At 41.0% G+C, this 22,984-nt stretch overlaps 1 protein-coding gene across 2 annotated transcripts in view; it reads right to left on the bottom strand.

The window, feature by feature from the left end:
* Positions 1-696: 696 nt before the first annotated feature.
* The window catches only part of FAS (Fas cell surface death receptor), a 125,058-nt gene continuing 102,770 nt past the window's right edge, over positions 697-22,984 (bottom strand). For both annotated transcript variants that reach the window (XM_075348742.1, XM_075348743.1), the window contains 2 exons: positions 22,575-22,602; positions 697-1,712 (listed from right to left, as the gene is read on the bottom strand). In XM_075348742.1, the coding sequence (XP_075204857.1) occupies positions 1,417-1,712; positions 22,575-22,602 (324 nt within the window). In that variant the 3' untranslated portion in view covers positions 697-1,416. The remainder of the gene's footprint in view (positions 1,713-22,574; positions 22,603-22,984) is intronic.

Here is a 22,984-nt window from a genome sequence, read left to right as displayed (position 1 = left end):
CTTAAAGGGAACCTGTCAGGTGCAATGTGCACCTAGAACCACGAGCAGTTCTGGGTGCACATTGCTAATTCTTGCCTAACGGTCCCTGTATACACTAGCATAGATAAAGGAATCTTTAGAAAAAGTATTTCTAAAGATCTTTTATCTTATGCTAATGAGTGCGAGGACTAGTCCCAAGGGCGTTATATCACCCGACTAGCTGCCCTCTTAGCATGTTAGCAAGCCCACAGGGGTGTACTAACATGCTATTCAATGCAGGGTTACCAGCGGTGCCGCACGTACCTGTGTTCGCTGTGACTGCACTTCTGAATGCTCGGCACTTCCGGTCATGCGCTCTAGACTTTTCTGGAGCTGGGACGTGTACACCCGACTTCATACTGTGTATGACTGGAAGTGCCCAGCATTCAGAGGCGCGGTCATAGCAAACACAGGTACGCGCTGCACCGCTGGTGACACTTCATTGAATAGCATGTTCGTACACCTCTGTGGGCTTGCTAACATGCTAAGGGGGCGGCTAGTCGGGGGATAGAACGCCCTTGGGACTAATCCCCGTGCTCATTAGCATAAGATAAAAGATCTTTAGAAATACTTTTTCTAAAGATCTCTTAATCTATGCTACTGTATACAGGGACAGTTAGGCAGGGATTAGCAATATGCACCCAGAAATGCTCGTGGTCCTGGGTGCACATTCCACCTGACAGGTTCCCTTTAACAGGAAAGGAAAAAGCCGCACCACCAGCAATAATAAAAATGTATAGATAATAGCACCATATAGGAAAGAAATTAATGCTAAACATCAGAAAGTCTAGAATCTGCTATTTCAGACTTAAAGGAACAATGTTCTTGCACCTGAATGTGATCCTCCTCCTTTAAGCCCTATATCTAGTGCCTTAGTTACTATAGTTGTAGTTGGGTTATTATTTTTTAATTATTGGCTGCTTGTTCCGTTTTCCCTTTGCTTTTTTAGTCCCATGGTAGATGACCGACATTTATCTGTATTGTCTACAGGAGACTGAGGTAGTCTGAAATCACGTCCCTATATCAGTTGCTCAGGTTGCAGCATTGCGCCTCCTCTCCTCCTTGTTCAGACTGGCTGCTGTGCATAGGCAAAAGGTCACCGGTAAGTCAGTGCACTAAGAACACATGTGCAAAACTAAGTATTCAGCCACTTATTACGACGAGTCTCCTGGTCTGATGGACCCAGCCCATCCATATACTGCATGAATGTGATATAATACTACATGATAACAGCTGGTTGCTATGGGCGACATTCCGCATATCTTTGAGGCTGCCATCTTTACAATAAGTTTTGTCTTCAGGAGATGATTTTAATCTTCTTCTATTCAAAGTGCTTCCTCCTCATGACTATACACATTTATTTGGAGGCCTTCTCTGACCAATCAAAAAACATAAGGATTAAGCTTGACCGTGCTGGTGCTGGCGACTAACGATTTCTATTAGCTTTTCGGCAGTCCCTTGATTTGAAAGCTCTTGAAGGCTTTTAATAAGATAATGAAAAGCATCAGTCTTCCCATGAGCTTCATACCATCGCTTCAGCAGCTGAAATTTTTGCTCTTTAGCGTCACTGTGGTAATCACGTATAATGTCCTGAACTGCTGTGTCTGGTACTTCCATTTTACGAACGACATCACGTACAATAGTAAAATCCATGTTCTCTGCGAAGTCCGCTAAATGCTTAGTCAAATGAATATCTAAAAATGAAAACATATAGTTTTAATTGACGGACACAGTGCAAAAATAACTTACAACTTTAAATTTACCATTTCAAAGTGGTTGACCTACAATGAAATATTGTACTTCTTTCTTATACTACACAGATCATAACATTTTCTGAGTTGCAATAGTTTTAAAAATGCTCTTGCCCTAGATATTTCTGTTGCGTGCCTGTTATGTCGCTCCCTGGTGTTTCATTTTCTTCCTTCTCAGAACATACACTATGCATCAAAGCAAGAGCTCACACATGCAAGTGCATCTCAACAAATTAAATATCATCAAAAATGTAATTTATATCAGTAATTCAATACAAAAAGGAAAACACATATTATATAGAGTCATTACACACAGAGGGATCTATTTCAAGCATTTATTTCTGTTAATTTTGGTGATTACGGCTTACAGCCAATGAAAACCCAAAAGTCATTATCTCAGAAAATTCAAATATTAAATAAGACCAACTGAATAATTTATTTTAAACTCAGAAATGTTGGCGCCTACTGAAAAGTCTGTACAGTAAATGCCTCAATACTTGGTCGGGGCTCCTTTTGCATGAATTACTGCATCAATGCGTCATGGCATGGAGGGGATCAGCCTGTGGCACTGCTGAGGTGTCATGGAATAAATAAATAAATCTTTATTTTTATATAGCGCTAACATATTCCGCAGCGCTTTACATACATCAGGAACTTGGCATGGAAGCCCAGGTTGCGTTAATAGCAGTCTTCAGCTCGTCTGCATTGTTGGGTCTGGTGTCTCATCGTCCTCTTGACAATACCCTATAGATTCTCTATGGGGATTAGGTCAGGCGAGGTTTCTGGCCAATCAAGCACAGTGATAGGCTATGTGCGCACGTGTGCGCTCTGCACCGCACCTAAAAGGTGCGCTTCAGAGCGCAGCTGAAAAGCTCCGTTCTGAAGCGCATGGTGCCGGCAGAGATCGTGCGCTCTGCATACTGCCTCTCCCTATAGACAGCATGCAAACCGCACGGAAGAAGTGACATGTCACTTCTTAGAACGCAGCGATTCGGGCAGCAGCCGAATCGCTGCGTTCTAATATGCCACGTGCGCACGGCTCCTGCACAATCTCTATAGACTGTCCAGGGGACGCAGGACGCATGCAGTTATGCTGCGCTGCAGATCGCAGCGTAACTGCATGTAATACGCACACGTGCACACATAGCCATACTGTGGTTATTAAACCAGGTATTGGTACTTTTGGCAGTGTGGTCAGGTGGCAAGTCCTGCTGGAAAATGAAATTTCCATCTCCAAAAAGCTTGTTGGCAGAGAGAAGTATGAAGTGCTCTAAAATTTTCTGGTAGACGGCTGCGCTGACTTTGCTCTTCATAAAACACAGTGGACCTACACCAGCAGAGGACATGGCTCCCCAAACCTTCACTAATTGTGGAAACTTCACACTAGACCTCAAGCAGCTTGGATTGTGGCCTCTCCACTCTTCCTCCAGACTCTAGCATGGCGATTTCCAAATGAAATGCAAAATTTACTTTCATCTGAAAACAACACCTTGAACCACTTAGCAACAGGCCAGTTCTTTTTCTCCTTGGCTCAAGTAAGATGCTTCTGGCGTTGTCTATTGGTCATGAGTGGCTTGAAACAAGGAATGCGACACTTGTAGCCCATGTCCTAGATATGTCTGTGTGTGGTGGCTCTTGAAGCACTGACTCCAGCAGCAGTCCACTCCTTGTGATTCAACTCCAAATTTTTGAATGGCCTTTTCTTAACAATCCTATCAAGACTGCGGTTATCCCAGTTGCTTGTGCATCTTTTTCTACCACACTTTTTCCTTCCACTCAACTTTCCATTAATATTCTTGGATACAGCATTCTGTGAATAGCCAGCTTCATTAGCAATGACCTTTTGTGGCTTACCCTCATTGTAGAGTTTGTCAATGATTGCCTTCTGGACATCTGTCAAGTCAGCAATCTTCTCAATGATTGTGTAGCCTACTGAACCAGACTAAGGAACCATTTTAAATGCTTAGGAAGCCTTTGCAGGTGTTTCGTAGTAATTATTCTAATTTTATGAGATAATGACTTTTGGGTTTTCATTGGCTGTAACCCATAATCATCAACACTAACAGAAATAAACACTTGAAATAGATCACTCTGTTTGTAATGACTCTATATAATATATGTGTTTCCTTTTTTGTATAGAATTACTGAAATAAATTACATTTTTGATGGTATTCTAATTTATTGAGATGCACTTGTATATGTGAGCTCTTGCTTTGACGATAGTGTATGTTCTGAGAAGGAAGAAAAAGAAACACCAGGGAGCGACATAACAGGCACACAACAGAAATATCTAGGGACAAGAGCATTTTTAAAACTATTGCAACTCAGAAAATGTTATGATCTGTGTAGTATAAGGGTGCTTTCACACATCCGGCTTTTGCAATGCGGCACAATCCGGCACTTTGCAGGAAAACCGCAACCGTTTTTTTTTGCTGCCGGTTGCGTTTTTCCTGCATAGACTTTAATTAGTGCCGCATTGTGCCGCATGGGCTTGCGTTCGGTCCGGCTTTTGCCGCAGGCGGCAGATTTAGCCGATGCGGCGGCCGGATGGAACGTTCCCTGGCACGTTTTTTGCTCCGGCAAAAAAAAAACGCATCGCGCCGCATCCGGCAGATGCGGCGCTTTTCCCAATGCGTCTCTATGGATGCTGGATGCGGCGCGATGCGGCAAACACCGCATCCGGCCGCCGCATGCGGTTTTTGCCACTGCGCATGCTCAGTAGCATGCCGCAAGCGGCAAAAACCGGACCGGCCGCATGTAAAAAACTTATGCAAAGGATGCGGTGTTTTCACCGCATCCGTTGCATAGGCTTCACAGCCAGATTGAGCCGCAGAGCTCAAGCCGGATGTGTGAAAGTAGCCTAAAAGAAAGAAGTACAATATTTCATTGTAAGTCAACTGAAATAAATTAACTTTTTGATGATATTCTAATTTATTGAGATGCACTTGTACTTGCTCAATCAATCCCATCAACCAGACCTTCACACATAGAGGCAGCCGACTGGTTTCTGCTATTGTGAAGGCCAATCAGTAGAATCAGTGCACTGCTCTATTAACATTTTTCTCATCAGCACTGGAAACCTAAGGCTAGAGCTACATGGAGACAATGTGCTGTGCTACAGTAAAGGCCCCTTTACACACTGAGACTTTCAGCGATCCCACCAGCGATCCCAACCTGGCCGGGATCGCTACAAAGTCTCTGGTGAGTCGCTGGTGAGCTGTCAAACAGGCAGACCTGGCCAGCGACGCAACAGCGATCCGGACCTGCAGAACGACCTAGCTAGTCATTGGGGACGTTGTAAAGCAGCTTTTTGAAAGGGAAGTCGCTAACGAAGTCGCTGTAAAGTCCCCTTTACACACTGAGACTTTCTAGCGATCATGCTGCACAGCGGGAAACAAAGGACCAAAGAATGGTCCTGAACGATTTGTAGCGATCAGCAACTTCACAGCAGGGGCCAGGTCGCTGATGCGTCTCACACACTGCAATGTCGCTGGGGAGGTCGCTATTACGTCACAAAACCGGTGACGTTACAGCGATGTCGTTTGCGGTGTGTAAAGCCACCTTAAATCTCAAAGTTTGTGCAACAAAAAACCTATGTGCAACTTGTCTGACAACTATAGCACAATTATTTTAGAGCTACAAATAGCCTTTTCAGAGCATAAGGGAACTGAAATTCTGGTGCCAACTATCAGACGTAGCAATCCTAGAAGTAACTATCGACCCTGTCAAGGGATTCGCCACTTGACTTGTCCTAAGAAGCTAAACAGGAAACTCAATTTGCTGACATATACTCCATGGTATTTGGGCCTCATCAGTCAAAGGAAGAAATCAGATTTGTCTGGGTGAGAGAATTTTGACAGGGAGTCTAAGGGTAAAGTTTCTGCTTATGGAGAATGCTAAGCTGATGTAAGGAGACATATAAGCCATGCAATACTTCCTTGGGAACTTAAACATCCAAATAGCTTCTACTCAGAGGAAGAGCACTGCACGACTTATAAGTGGCACCCCCCACTAGCAGAAACTTTCCCTCTTAGGTTATGTGCCAAAGTTCATTTGTGTTTTTCCTGCTTCTTTTTGTGCTTTTTTTAAGTCATGGCGACCGCAGGGGTTCCTACGCTGTAGCTCCATGATCGCTGACGGGTCTCGAAATGATGTTACAGCCGGGACCCAGCTCTCTCTCCTAGGAGCGGTGCCCACGCTGCTCCTGGCAGTTTAACCCTCCTGGATGCTACAATTAGTGTGATCGCAGCATTCAGAAGGCAGGGAGAGGGATCTCCCTAGCGATCGAGTCCCTGTAATGCGATCACAGGGACCCAATTGCTGCCATAGTAACCCTGGGTTGCCACTATGACAGCCCCGGGTTACTGAACTTTGGAGAGCATCACACACCATGCTGTATAAACCATTGCAGTGGATTATAGAAGAGCAGCAAACAAACGTAGAAACAATTGACACGCTGCTTCTTTTTTCAGCAACAAAATCTGCAACGAAAAAAGAAGCAGCGTGTGCCCAGCAAGTCACGATTCTCAGACTTTGCTGGGATGCTTTCTCCTTGCTTTTAGTGATTAAAATAAGCAAGGTAAAACGCTAGGAAAAAAAATGCAAAAAAAAAAACCCCGCAACATGGGCACATAGCCTTAGGGGTACTTTGCACGCTGCGACATCGCAGGCCGATGCTGCGATGCCGAGCGCGATAGTACCCGCCCCCGTCGCAGCAGCGATTTCCTTGTGATAGCTGCCGTAGCGAACATTATCGCTACGGCAGCTTCACATGGACTCACCTGTCCTGCGACCGTCGCTCTGGCCGGCGACCCGCCTCCTTGTTAAGGGGGCGGGTCGTGCGGCGTCATAGCGGCGTCACACGCCAGGCGGCTAAACGGAGCGGAGGGGCGGAGATGAGTGGGATGTAAACATCCCGCCCATCTCCTTCCTTCCGCATATCCTACGGAAGCCGCAGTGACGCCAGTAGGAGATGTTCCTCACTCCTGCGGCTTCACACACAGCGATGTGTGCTGCCGCAGGAGCGAGGAACAACATCGGACTGTCGCGTCAGCGTAATCATGGATTACGCCGACGCTGCACCGATGATACGATTACGACGCTTTTGCGCTCGTTAATCGTATCATCTAGGCTTTACACACTACGATGTCGCATGCGATGCCGGAAGTGCGTCATTTTCAATTTGACCCCACCGACATCGCACCTGCGATGTTGTAGTGTGCAAAGCCCGCCTTAGTTTAGAGCTGCTATTTAATTGTGAAAAACAGCCAAATCCATCTTTCACCATTGACATAAAAACGAACAAACCTGGAGACAATTGCGACAGTCGCAGTAGTAGGTCACAATGCGACACCATGAGAAGTCAATAGATATGATGTCGCCTCGTAGCCCTAGCCATAGGTGGACGCTCTGAGCCGGAGACCCATAATAATTGTTTATCAGCAATGTATTGACACAGGAATTGTTTTACAATTATTACTGTTAGAACAATTTTATGTATTCCATAATCTCAAAGTCAAAATGTGATACTTAATGTTGGCAGAAATGTTAAGTTTTAATATTATAGTCCTATTCTCTGTTGTTACCTGTTAATTTCCCGAGAGAGATCTGTATTATCCCACTGGGCAAGTGTGCAAGTTTTTCCACTGCCAGTTACACATACAGTTAGGTCCAGAAATATTTGGACAGTGACACAATTTTCGCGAGTTGGGCTCTGCATGCCACACATTGGATTTGAAATGAAATCTCTACAACAGAATTCAAGTGCAGATTGTAACGTTTAATTTGAAGGTTTGAACAAAAATATCTGATAGAAATTGTAGGAATTGTACACATTTCTTTACAAACACTCCACATTTTAAGAGGTCAAAAGTAATTGGACAAATAAACCAAACCCAAACAAAATATTTTTATTTTCAATATTTTGTTGCGAATCCTTTGGAGGCAATCACTGCTTTTAGTCTGGAACCCATGGACATCACCAAACGCTGGGTTTCCTCCTTCTTAATGCTTTGCCAGGCCTTTACAGCCGCAGCCTTCAGGTCTTGCTTGTTTGTGGGTCTTTCCGTCTTAAGTCTGGATTTGAGCAAGTGAAATGCATGCTCAATTGGGTTAAGATCTGGTGATTGACTTGGCCATTGCAGAAGGTTCCACTTTTTTGCACTCATGAACTACTGGGTAGCTTTGGCTGTATGCTTGGGGTCATTGTCCATCTGTACTATGAAGCGCCGTCCGATCAACTTTGCGGCATTTGGCTGAATCTGGGCTGAAAGTATATCCCGGTACACTTCAGAATTCATCCGGCTACTCTTGTCTGCTGTTATATCATCAATAAACACAAGTGACCCAGTGCCATTGAAAGCCATGCATGCCCATGCCATCACGTTGCCTCCACCATGTTTTACAGAGGATGTGGTGTGCCTTGGATCATGTGCCGTTCCCTTTCTTCTCCAAACTTTTTTCTTCCCATCATTCTGGTACAGGTTGATCTTTGTCTCATCTGTCCATAGAATACTTTTCCAGAACTAAGCTGGCTTCATGAGGTGTTTTTCAGCAAATTTAACTCTGGCCTGTCTATTTTTGGAATTGATGAATGGTTTGCATCTAGATGTGAACCCTTTGTATTTACTTTCATGGAGTCTTCTCTTTACTGTTGACTTAGAGACAGATACACCTACTTCACTGAGAGTGTTCTGGACTTCAGTTGATGTTGTGAACGGGTTCTTCTTCACCAAAGAAAGTATGCGGCGATCATCCACCACTGTTGTCATCCGTGGGCGCCCAGGCCTTTTTGAGTTCCCAAGCTCACCAGTCAATTCCTTTTTTCTCAGAATGTACCCGACTGTTGATTTTGCTACTCCAAGCATGTCTGCTATCTCTCTGATGGATTTTTTTTTTTTTTTTCAGCCTCAGGATGTTCTGCTTCACCTCAATTGAGAGTTCCTTAGACCGCATGTTGTCTGGTCACAGCAACAGCTTCCAAATGCAAAACCACACACCTGTAATCAACCCCAGACCTTTTAACTACTTCATTGATTACAGGTTAACGAGGGAGACGCCTTCAGAGTTAATTGCAGCCCTTAGAGTCCCTTGTCCAATTACTTTTGGTCCCTTGAAAAAGAGGAGGCTATGCATTACAGAGCTATGATTCCTAAACCCTTTCTCCGATTTGGATGTGAAAACTCTCGTATTGCAGCTGGGAGTGTGCACTTTCAGCCCATATTATATATATAATTGTATTTCTGAACATGTTTTTGTAAACAGCTAAAATAACAAAACTTGTGTCACTGTCCAAATATTTCTGGCCCTGACTGTATTCTTATGGACAGTCCTTCTCCCTCTGTCCAGCTTTATTACAAGCTTTGCAGTGACATCTAGTGGCCTTTCACTGAAACTACTTCTTCTGATATATATCTGACCGCAAGTTCATAAGTTGCTAGACAGAATTTATATTAGCCCGGATGCACTTGCTTATTTGTTTTATTTATATACCTGACATCGTCCCATTTTTTATCTATTTTTGTCATGTATGTATATAAGTATATATTGTCATGGTTGATTTCATGATCTGGAATGGTTTTTCCTAGTGATTATCGTCATTTTCTTGTGTACCTTTTAAATGATCTTCAATAAAGTTTTATTTTTTTTATTTTTTGGCTGATTACTTTTTTAGACCATATACAGCAAAAAATACCTAAAACATAACCTTTAATGAGTCCCTTTAAAAACAGGTCCACCATGCCTCTGTTAAAAACAATATCTGCCACAGAAACTGCCGTGCTATAGTACCCTTTAGTTAGTATAAGGGACCAGTGCACTCTATCACATGATACAATACAGTTTCACAGATGGAATATCAAAGGTGTCACAACTGACCAACGGGGCACAAATTGGTACAGAAAAAAAATAATTTTTTTGACAACACTCAGGGATAAAGCAGATTAATGTCTCCACTGTAGCGCTGCCTCTACAATCGTGCAATACTCCCTTCAAGTTATTAAAAGGGGCTAATGCACCCTATCACGTAACATAACAATGTAAAGAACACAAGTGTCAAATCTGACCAACAGGCACCAATGGTTCCAGATTTTCCTTCTCCCGACGCATTTCATATATCCCATATATCCCAGGCACAGCCTGGATGATGCGTGTTGTCACGTCTGTAAACCCATGAGAGGTTTCACATTAGGGATTTGTATCTCCTCATTAAAGCTCCCCTGATGATTATGGGATATATGAAATGCGTCGGGAGAAGGAGAATCTGGGAAGGACAGTGAGCTCAATCTAAAGGGTCCCCGAGTCCAGTTTAAGAGGGACTGTGGAGACGCCTATAATGATGAGAAACTATCTGGAAATTGAATACACCAGAACGGGTGAGATTGATCCAATTTCTACTAAATATAGACAGTGCTCCGGTGGAGATACTAGAGTGTGGGTATCTCTGAGCATTGTCATATTTGTTCTGAACCATTGGTCAGATTTGACACTTGTGTTCTTTACATTGTTATGTCACGTGATAGGGTGCATTAGCCCCTTTTAATAACTTGAAGGGAGTATTGCACGATTGTAGAGGCAGCGCTACAGTGGAGACATTAATCTGCTTTATCCCTGAGTGTTGTCAAAAATTTATTTTTTTTCTGTACCAATTTGTGCCCCGTTGGTCAGTTGTGACACCTTTGATATTCCATCTGTGAAACTGTATTGTATCATGTGACAGAGTGCACTGGTCCCTTATACTAACTAGAGGGTACTATAGCACGGCAGTTTCTGTGGCAGATATTGTTTTTTAACAGAGGCAAGGTGGACCTCCTTTTTAAAGGGACTCATTAAAGGTAATGTTTTAGGTATTTTTTGCTGTATATGGTCTCTTCCATTTTCAAAATACCATACCAGTGGCTGTATTGAATTACTTTTTTACCTCACATATGTTCCTCAGGTTCCTTTTGAGTAAGCTTTTCTTATAATGACCTTATTTAAAGAGAATCTGTCACCACTTTGACCTACCTAACCTATTAATATGAGCATACAGGTAATAGTCTTACCTGTATGCCTCATAGCAGATGCCTTCTTGTTGAGAAATCATCTTTTATCACTTATGAGTTCTTCCAGGCTATGGGGTGTATGCTGCTCAGACCATAGCCCTGCCTTCTTGCTTCATCAGCATAGTTTATACATGATTCATGATGATATCCAGCGCCCCACTTATTAACTGAAAACTGCTTCAGTACTAGGCTTTAATGGGAGATAAACAGCAGAATTCGGCTCCTGCCTCTAAGAAATATAATGGGTTGCTGTATTCCTTCTTGTACAATCCTTAGATCCAACCACTGCTGGTCAGTTTTCAAATGATCGGTGGATGTGCAGAAAGTCAGACCCCCATTGATCTCATATTGATGACCGATTCGAAAAATAGGGCATCAGTACGTAAGTACCATACAACCCTTTTAATTTTGACTGGGCAGCACACTATGTGAAAAATGGAATCTGCATTACTGCCATGAACATATGAATCATTTCATATTTTCATATGGATTCATATGTTCATGGCAGTAATGCAGATTCCATTTTTCACATATTCACTCTTGCATATAGCTATTGGATTTTTCAAGTCAGTATTCACACAGCAGTTTCTGCTATTTCATGTATTCCCCTTACATAGTCACTGGTGTGCATACCTTATCTCCCCATACTCCTCACTGATCTCACCGCCACCACCTACTACAATTACAATTGGGGGAGTAGAGCAGAGCTGCGTGTAATTACATATCACACAGAGAAAGCTGGTTCTGATCCTCTCATCTTCTATGGGCACGTGTTCTTTTTCCCCCCCGCATGATGAATAATCCTGCATGTGATTGGTCAGTGATACACAGGGGAAAAATTAAACAGAATTCCTGCTAACACCTCCTTGGCTGAAGGGGAAATTTATACTGTGAGCACAATTAAGAAGTCTGTATTTTTTAGTAATGAACAACTACAGTACTGTTGGCCAACCCAAAGAGTTAATATTTAAGTAAAAGTGAGATTTTTCTTCAGAGAATATTTGTGTGCAGTATTATTGGGCAAATATTAGTATTCAGAATTATTATGCAATTAAGTAAAAATGGAAATATTTAATCCTAATTGTTTATTTTCATCTGTTAAAGTGAGAATATTAACCAAACAACTCAATGTTCAAAAATATATTTCTAATATTTGAGGAAAAAAAAAATCAGTGACCAATATAGCGGTCCTGCTTTTCAATAACAGTCATATGCCTTTTATCCATGGAGTCTGTCGGTTTCTTAATCTTTTGACAATCAACTTTTTGACAGCACCAACCACATCCTCCCAGACACTGTTCAGAGAGATGACTGTAAATCACTGTAAATCAGAAGTCCCGGCACTTCCGGTCATGCACACTATGAAGCCGGGTATATGTGTTCCAGCTTCAAAGAGGTCTAGTGCGCATGACTCGAGGTGCCAGGTATTCTGATCATGCGCACTGACCCTAAACCCGGCGTCTGAGGCAGTGACAATGAACACAGATTTGCGTCACCGCTGATGACACTGGGCAATGGACATTGAATAGCACGTTAGCATGCCCCTGTGGGTGTGCTAACATGCTAAGAGGGGGAAATAGTTGGGGAAAAACTGCCCTTGCTACTAGTCCCTGCGCTCATTAGCATATCATAGAGGATCTTTAGAAATACTTTTTCTAAAGAGCTCTTTATGTATGTTACTAGATGCTGGGACAGTTAGGCAGGTATTAGAAATATGCACTTAAAGCTGCTCATGGTTCTGGTTGCATATTGCACCTGACAGGTTCACTTTAAGGCTATTAATGGCTAGGCAAGAAGTGTAGACTTTGAAGCCTGTGATGGACCATTGTCCTGAATAAAATCATCATTTTCTTGAAAGATGCAGACTTTTTTTCTGTACCACTGCTTGAAGAAAGTGTCTTCTAAAAACTACAAGTAGGTTTTGGAATTAGTTTTGAGTCCATACACAAACAGAAAAGGTCAAACTAGCTCATCTTTAATAATAGTGGCCCATAGTAGTACTCCATCTCCACCTTGCTGGCATCTGAGTTGATGAGGATGTCTGTGCCTGTTACTGATCAGCTATGAGTCCCCCAATCTGGTCCGTCAAAGGTTACTCATTTCATCAGTCTAGAAAAACCTTTGAAAAATCTGTCAAGATGTTTTGTAGCCTAGTCTTGATGTTTCAAATTCTGCGACTTGTTCAGTGGTGGTTGGGATTCAGCCTTCCTTACTTCGATCATGTATCTGAGCACTGAACACCTTGTACTTCTGGGCACCTCAGAGAGGTTGCAGTACTGCATAATGGGTTCCTGGTCTCTTCACTTTTTATTCTTTTCAAGTCTTTGACAGTTAATGTGCATCTTTTTTTTCTCAGACCCTGTTGACCAATTGTCCCCAACTTTTCTCACCTTGAGAACCACATTCAGCTCTGAAAGATAGTCGTGAGCCACATCCACCAATCCCTCCCCACTCCCAGTAGTGATACCTAGAATTCCCATTAGTGGTATAATGAAACCACACCGAGATCTTGCATCCAATGGGCCCACATAAACCCAATACACTGTTCTTTCATCAGGCACACTCACAGCACTATTGCATCTAATGCGGGCTTTACACGAGACGATATATTGTGCGATATGTCCTCGGGGTCACGGTTTTTGTGACGCACATCCGGCATAGCGTGTTAGAGAAGCCATTTTGTCTCCTTGATAGTTACTCCTCAAATAGTTAGACAAAAGTTCATTATATTCTAATATAGTTATGTAAACAGTTACACAATCCGTTATGCAAGCTTGGAATGAGTAAAGCTTGGAATGAGTAATTGATGTTCTATTCCACATCTGCTATTCTTTTATTGTTTATACGGTCATCTTGACCTGGAGCTTGTTTGACAAGGTTAAATTGATCACATCTCTTGAAACACTTTTTTATTACATATTTCTTTGGCTTGAAATATTAATCCTTTCCTTATGTGATGATATCTGCCAAATATGGTCATTTGGGATAATGACTATATTTGCTTTCCTTATGTGATGATATCTGCCAAATATGGTCATTTGGGATAATGACTATATTTGGCATCTATCTAAAGTTATGTAACTATATCACATGTCTCATATTGTGTAATATTGTGTAATCAGCTTGAAAGGTATAAAGAAACCTTCAGATTCAATAAAGGAGCAGAGCTATTTGACTCACTATAGACTCCTGTCATGGTGTTTTAAGCGTGCTCTCACAACCGGCCGGTCCGTCCCTGCTACCTGAGAGGAAACAAGACCCAGGCTTTAACAGTTGGAGGCCCCCAGCGAGCCCCATGACTGGGACCAAGACTTTCCCCTTTCCATCCGTCTAGGACTGAACACAGCGATCTTCCTCGCTTCTTGAACAGAAAATACTAAACCTAGGTAAGTTGATCTTTTCGATCTCAAAGTATTTTCTCTTCAAGAGGGGGTAGAGAGCACGAGTCAGTCTCCGGGGGATATAAACAGGAAACTCGCGATTCCTCAGGTAGCCTTTATGTTTATTGTTTGTTTGTCTTGTCCTATATGCTGAAAACAAAGTTGTACATTTTGTAAATTATGCTGCTAAAGGTCTTTCTTTTTCTTCTTCTGTTTTCTTTCTTTATCTATTTCACAATACTAACCCACTAACTAATCATATAATACTTGGCTACTGCTTCTTACCCTTTCAATCTGATATATTATATTGAAGTTGTTTTTTTGTTTTTAGGTGAATAATATTCTGTCACTTTCCCCTGTATAGTCAGAGACTTACAGTGAAAAGTGAAGGGGGGAGAAAAGAGACTGCAGCGTTGTGACCTTATAACCCGCACTCGCTGTACAGAGCTCACGCTGAACAGAGCTCATAGAATTGGAATGCCGTGTATTAACTGAGTTAGAAGTATGTCATTTGTTTCTAGATGGGCAAAAACAGAAGATCTAGTCTAGTATATATTGTTAACAGTTGTTTTACATCTCTGATGTTTAGAGGTATGGTTTGAGCTGCATATGATTTGCATATGATTTGTGAACATTGTCTTTGCTTAGTAACATTGTGTGATGTGAAGGTAAAGTTGCAATAGAAGATATATAGAGAGTTGTTGGACTAGGAATGAGAGAGGATCCACTGGATTACATTCTCTGGGAGTCAGCCCTAGTAACGGGACCAGGAGGATGGACTTGTGTGTGCGGAGAACAAAATCCTGATTGGCGTGAATATTGTGCTGCCTGTGGCAGACCAAGACCACGAAAACGAGCAGGATCTTGTGTCCCCAGCATAAGATCAGGGAATAAGATCAGAATAGACGCACACCCTGTACCATGGGTGGATTCAGGAATAGAAGTATCAGCATCAGATGATTCTGATGAATGAGGAATATATAGCTATTGCAATTGGAGTTGTGTTGTATTTGTTTGTGTGTCTTTACTAGCTTAGACAATGGTATATTAGAAAAGAAAGAAAACTGGTTTGATTACCTTGAAAGATAGGGGTTCACCGTTGACTGCTAGTGGATAAATACTAGGTTCTAGAGGGGAATTTGTAGCTAGCGGAAAGGAATTAGTAGCTAGCGGACATAAGTCAACCGCTTGAACTGCTAGCCAAGGGATCGCTACCCTTTGGGCAGATCAGCAGATAGTGTGAGGTGGAGGGCCGCTACCTTTTAACTACCACACTATGGGAACCAGTCTTACCAGACATTCTACTAAGTCAAACAGTATGGATCAAAGATTCAGAATGATTGACTTGGTCAGAATGGAGAATGGAGAGAAAGCAGTTAAGAACAGTGCTAAAATACTGAAGAAGGCGGGGATGCCTAAGACAGGTTGTTTAGATTTTTGCCGGTGGCAGCAGTTCGGCCGAGAGAATTACCAATGGATTCAGAGGCACGGATACCATGCTCAAGTGGCAGCATGGCTCCGGACTTCCGAACGCCATCATCCTCTTATAAATGACCATGACGATAAGGATAGACTTAAGGTATCAGAGGAAAATATGATTGATAGATTGTGTTCAGAAATGTTTCAAAGGCAAGATGAAAATGTAGACGAATATCGTGCTCGATGTGTTTCCCTTTTTAAAGAACATGGTTGTGACTTAAAGGACTTTAGGGAAATAGCGCTCTTTAAGGGTATGTTTAAGGAAGGGTTAAGGAGAGATCTTAGGAAAGAAGTAGTAAGAACATGTATAGATTATAAATGTGTACCACTTGAACAATCATTGCACATGATAAGAGCTATAGAAGATCAGATGATGAAAAAGAAAGCTCAGGAACAAACCCCTGTAATGGTGAACATACACTCAAGAGCATTTGATAATGCGGTAAAAAGATCAGTGGAAGGATTACAGACTGAGCGTAGAATGGATAATATGCCAGACTTTGAGTATAAAGAAAAGGGATTGTGTTTTGGATGTGGAAAAAGGGGGCACTATAAACGAGACTGTCGCAGGATAAGAGGAAAAGGGCAACAACGGGAGGTACAGAGAAAGGGAGCATTTGTTAGAACAGATATAGGTTGCAATCATAAAAATAACAGACTGGGACTGGGAAATAGGCAGCCCCCAAAGAAAGCAAATAATTAAGGGTCAAACCTGTAGATGGCCCCATAGCCGCTGCACAGGTAACCCTTCCCACTAGCAAAAATTATAGATAGTATAATATGAGAGTAAGCCTTATACTAATTAAGAAACAAGAAATGCTGGAATAGTTCATTATAAAAAGGAAATCATTGTTACAGGATATATGCTTGTTGAAATGATGTCTTTGATTTAAATAGATGAAAGCAAGCTGAATGAGAACCATCATCAAAATTAAGGTACCTGTATATTTGTTTATAAAATAATATCCCCTGAGTAGAAAGCAGAATGGAAGCCATCACAAAACAGGTAGAAAATTATTTAAAAGAACAGGACTGGAGTAATTGGTGAGTTGTGAGTTGGGGAGTGTCATTCCTTCAGTGTCAGGAAAAAAAATAAAAAAAAAATAGAAAATGCAGCCAACTATTTTATGTGTTGGCAGCATGTAATGTTAACAGCAAAACTCTAAAAGCAAAAGAGGGTTTTGAGATGCTGAAGAGGTGACATTCTCTGTGGATTCATAATTCCCTCTACACCATGACTGGAAAATATCTCATTTTATTTGTTTTGTTATAATTTAGGGAAAAACACCATCTAGTGGGATGTGTATGTATAGAGATATATATATATATATATATATATATATATATATATATATATATATATGTACTAGTGGTGGTTACCCGTGCAAAGGAAGTATGTTAATGTTAATTTGGTAATACACCTTAGAAATACAAGGCACTATAAGTGTAGTAATTATTATTTCAAGTATTGACAAAATATTTATTAAATGAACTGACTAGCAAAGTGTAAGGTAGCTCTACTCATAATATTTAATCTAGCTACTTTGTTACTCGACACAAATGATAAATGAAGTTTAGAGACAATTGTTTGTATCGAAAACCCACAACCTTTGAATTGTTTGTATATTGTATATTTGTCCAGCAAAAATTTTGAGTGAATAAATATACAAAAGGGGGGAAAGGAGGTTATCTATTATATACTCTAGTAGTATAGTAGCACTTCCCTTGTAATAGCCACTATGAAACATGTCTATTAAGCAGAAAAATGAAAATATAATTGTTTTGTTCAGTATTTTTGACCATATCCATATAAAGTATAAATGCTGAAGACTATTAACTGGTTGGAGGTAATGTTGTAAGAATGATATGATGACATATTTTTAGCTTTGTTTTTACAGATGATTGGTTGCTTCTGCACTGGAAATGCTACGGCTTACACAGCACGAAATAATTAAAATTTAAACCACTCCCTTCTTGCCTATATTAGTATAGAAGGCAGTGAGGATGAGGCCCTCTCTGAATGGGAAAAGCAGAACTGGGTAAGATAGTTAAAGATCTTTACTGAGTGTCAACTGAAATGAAAAACTGTAGAATACGTATGAGCCCGAATGAAGGTTCCCCTGTTATTGCTCTCCTGTTATTAAATAAGCCAGGTACAATGAAGATAAAGTCTAGACCTGAGCTAACAAAAAGATGCTTACACAGGTGTAGTTAACAAAGAAACAATAACCGGGCCTAGAGTTGAGAGTTTTCCATCTTTCCCTGTACAGACCACCTTGGTGGCTCCTGTCACGTCCGTGACGTCTGCCACTCCTTGTGTTCTTAAATCCCTACAGGTACAAGAAATTCAACGAGGAGTGGAGATAGAGACGCAGGAAGCCCAGCTGACTGAGGTCTGTGGATACAGGGCGGTCTGCCATAAGCTCTCTTCTTATTGATGGTCCAGGTAACCAATAGATTAATAAGGAATTCTCTGTGAAAAACGGATATTAATGTGTGTCTTAAGAGACAAGGTATGGGTGACACCAGAATTTAGTCCAGATTTACCCAGACTTGTAAGACATATGCTCAAAATTACCCAAAATAATGTAAGAAGGAAAACTGTATAGTTCATAGAAGTATACCCTGCATTGGCTCTTCCCATCTCAGAGACTGCAGATAAATTATAGTGATATATCATAAGCAGGTGTTATGCAAGTTTGTGCGTGTTCTGTGGATTTCTTCCCAGATTTGGTCAGAGGCAATCCAGTGCAGAAAATGATATGTTATTACTAGAAAAGCACATGATAGAAATTGTATATATAAAAGATAAAAGATAAAAGATAAGAAGGTACAAAATGCAATTTTTGTTCACAGATCCAGTAATCAGACGTGTAATTTTTGATATATAAGATGATTGATTAAATATGTAATACCATGTAATAAACAGTTGATTTCAGTTTCATTCCAGATCCTTCCAATCTGGCACACATTCTCTGAAGTTTGGGGGACTGGGTGACGGTCTGGAGGCGTGTGTGGGAAACTTGGATCTACACCAAGTCCAACTCAGTACACCAACTTCAGTAAAAGTCCATACATCCCATTGCAGGAGGGTTCACAAAGATTAAAGAAATGGCATTAGGGAAGTATTGTGTATTGCTTCTCTTTCTATATGTTGTTTTCCTTTTAGGTATAAACAGTGGGACAATAAATTTGTAATGTATCATGAATATATATTAATATCATGTCTTGTTTTGTAACCCCCATACCCAATCAAATGTTAAAAGTTAGTTTTAAAGTAAGGGGTTATGCCCCAAACCAAAATCCGTATTGTACCAGACCTCCTTGTATATCCCTACAAAGATACATACATGAAACTAACTGGACCAGAGCCTATAGATTCGAACACGGTGACACTGATACCTGTGCAAATCGCAGTGCAATACACATGAGTGAAGAAGTTGAAGAAGGGCAGTTGGATGATGGAGCAGCAGATATGTCAATAGCTAATGATAGAGAACCATACTGTGTGCCCTTTCAATTTTATAGAGTAGTTACCACTGACTTAGAAGATTCTTGGTGTTTGTATGATGAGACCTTGCGATTTGTATCAGTAGTAATGGCGTTACTAAGTGAATATCAGTTTGAACTTCCAAAAGGTATTTACATTGTTTGTGGGGAAAAAGCTTATAGATGGATTCCAAAGGGAGCGGAGGGAACCTGTACATTGGCTAGATTGGAACCTGCAACATGGATATGGAGTGAGGATGATTTCCCATACAAAAACATTCCTCAACACATGCTTGCAAAACGTGATACTGACACAAAATCTAGCAAACAGACACAGAAGCATTTGTTTAGTACACCATGGTACATGCAGGCAGGAATGGTACTGACAGGTCCATTAGGAGTAATGTTGGGGAACATGAGAAATGCCCAAATGATTCAAGAACTAGGAGATATTTTTGATAATGTGACTGATCTATTATTTGATGCTATAAATATAGAATCAGCCTACACAAAACAGCTCATCATCATTACCAATCAACATTCTATGGTACTTGATTATCTCACTGCTTCTAGTGGAGGTTTTTGTCAGGTGGTGGGACCTTCATGTTGTCACTTCATAAACCCTGAAGGACTGATGCAGGTTACACATGATATAAACCAAGCAGAAAGACTTAAAAAGGGATTTAAGGAAGCCAATGCATTAAGTGAACTACCCTTCCCTGAATGGCTTTCCTGGTTAAACCCACTGAATTTATTCAAAGGTGTGGGTGGATGGATCACAGGGATAATACACTATGTCATTCAAGGAGCGTTTATAATATTAGTAATTGCAGTATTGGTAAAATTATTTGTAATGATTGTAAAGAAAATTCTAGGAGCTAATTGTAGCTGTTTTTCAGGAACATGCAAACCCCAAAAGAGAGAAGCTATTGATACTAAATCCCTCCAAACTCAAGTAATGATGACCATAACAACCACAAAGAGATGCAGATGTATGAATAACAACCACAAAGAGATGCAGATGTATGATATGTGACAAAGATACCCTGGCAGACTTAACCAACTGTGCCTACTGTGGAAGTCCTATGGAATCGTTTGACCACAAGATGCAAGAACATCAGCATGAAAAGAACTTTAATATTGTAAAAAAAAAAAAAACAAAACATAAAGTGTGTGATATATAAACACACTACAAGGACTATACATATTGTGTAAAACACCATAAAGTGTGTGATATATAAACACACTACAAGGACTATATAAACATATATCACATTTATATAATGAATAAACTGGTAGAACATACATATATGATATTATACTACACATATAGCCTTATATAGCCTCATATAGCCTTAAGTATATATTCCCCTCTAGGAACAGTAGATAGGATGGGTATAGGGACATGTAGGCCGATCCCACAGAGCACGTTTGAATGGCAGGGCCCCATGATGCGCGTAGGGAAAGCCTAGTGTATTGTGAAAGTAGGACAAGTCTCTGCGGTCTACCCTATAGGAAGGGACAGATGAGATAGAACATAATTAATCAAAAGAGGGGAATTGTTAGAGAAGCCATTTTGTCTCCTTGATAGTTACTCCTCAAATAGTTAGACAAAAGTTCATTATATTCTAATATAGTTATGTAAACAGTTACACAATCCGTTATGCAAGCTTGGAATGAGTAAAGCTTGGAATGAGTAATTGATGTTCTATTCCACATCTGCTATTCTTTTATTGTTTATACGGTCATCTTGACCTGGAGCTTGTTTGACAAGGTTAAATTGATCACATCTCTTGAAACACTTTTTTATTACATATTTCTTTGGCTTGAAATATTAATCCTTTCCTTATGTGATGATATCTGCCAAATATGGTCATTTGGGATAATGACTATATTTGCTTTCCTTATGTGATGATATCTGCCAAATATGGTCATTTGGGATAATGACTATATTTGGCATCTATCTAAAGTTATGTAACTATATCACATGTCTCATATTGTGTAATATTGTGTAATCAGCTTGAAAGGTATAAAGAAACCTTCAGATTCAATAAAGGAGCAGAGCTATTTGACTCACTATAGACTCCTGTCATGGTGTTTTAAGCGTGCTCTCACAACCGGCCGGTCCGTCCCTGCTACCTGAGAGGAAACAAGACCCAGGCTTTAACAAGCGCACGACGTCGTCTCGTGTGAAACCTCCGAGCAACGCAGTATCCCTCACAAATCGTGAGTCGTTAACTTTCATAATATCGTTTATTGTCATGTGTGCAGGTTGTTCATCGTTTCCGTGGCATCACACGTTGCTTCGTGTGACACCACGGGAACGATGAACACAGCGTACCTGCGTCCCACGGCACCCGCCGGCTTAATGGAAGGAAGGAGGTGGGCGGGATGTTTACATCCCGCTCATCTCCGCCCCTCCGCTTTTATTGGCCGGCTGCCGTGTGACGTCGCTGTGACGCCGAACGTCCCTCCCACTTCAGGAAGTGGACGTTCGTCGCCCACAGCGAGGTCGTCCGGAAGGTAAGTGCGTGTGACGGGGTTAAATGAGTTTGTGCGCCACGGGCAGCAATTTGCCCGTGACGCAAAAACAACGGAGGCGGGTACGATCGCTCGTGCTATCGCACAATAGATCGACTCGTGTAAAGCAGGCTTAACTTCAAGCATCCCTCTAACTAGCACTGGCAGTATCATTTTATCTCAAGCTTATCGTATTTATCCTCCTCCTCTCCCATGTCAGACTATGAACGTCCAGATATGCGCTTGAGCTTTGGGCTATTCACAAAAGTCACCATCTGAGGACCTGCTCTTGATAGCTGACTGATAGACCTGGTAACTAATATATCCCACTGGCAGCTGTGACCACACATTATGGGCCCGCGATCTACATGTGGCTTCGGAGCCAAAGGTTGGAGACTCTTGCTGTTGACTATTTACAACAAAACATTTGGTGGTTCTGCATCCCTCTGTAAGAGATGTAACAATTTTTGACTTTTCGAAGTCAGTTAAATTTCTATTTTGGCTCATTCTGCCCTTGGAAAACAAGTTGCCTAATAATTATGCACATCTTCATAAATAATGAGAGTTGATATCCTTAGCCCACCCCCCCAATACAGAAATAAACATCACCTGATCTGCATTATCCAATAAGCATTCAGTTTTATACAGCTTGGAGTTGGAAAATCTACATACAAATGATAATATGGTCGAAATACTCACTTGCCTAATAATTCTACACATAAGCCAATATCCCCACAATGCATATGAGAAAACAATCTTTATCCAGCTCTGCAGACACTAGTTTATCATGCTAAAACTGGTGACTTCCTCATTAACATAATATAATCTACTTAATATGCATAGAGGGTCAGTGAAACAATAGTAACATCTATACATTCATGTCAATACCAAATTACCTTTCAGGTACTCAGGGAAAATAAAAGGCTGAAAAGGAAGAAAATTGTATCAATAGCTTGCAGATTACTAAAGAATATGTTCATTACATATACAAGTCTAATAGAAGACAAAGTAACTGAGAAGCTTCGATATTTGTTTTATTAAACCCTCAGGAACAATTGCAAAGTTTTAAAGGGTGTCTTTGAAGTGTGCTGCTGCCACATTGTCTAGTATTGTTATAGGGGCCTGAGCACCATGTTTCTGATACAAAGCTCCAAATTCTCTGCTTCCCCTTAAACAATATTTCTAATAATTCTAAAAACATTTCTAGCGATCAGAGCTTTTTTTTTTTTTTTTGCCTGATGCCAATCTCCAAATCTTTTGTCCTCCAAGCACCACTGTGGATTTTTTTTTACAATATAAAGAACCT

Source organism: Anomaloglossus baeobatrachus, chromosome 5 (assembly GCF_048569485.1).
Source record: "Anomaloglossus baeobatrachus isolate aAnoBae1 chromosome 5, aAnoBae1.hap1, whole genome shotgun sequence".
NCBI classification, from domain to species: Eukaryota; Metazoa; Chordata; class Amphibia; order Anura; family Aromobatidae; genus Anomaloglossus; species Anomaloglossus baeobatrachus.
This window is presented reverse-complemented; position numbering and strand designations above follow the sequence as displayed.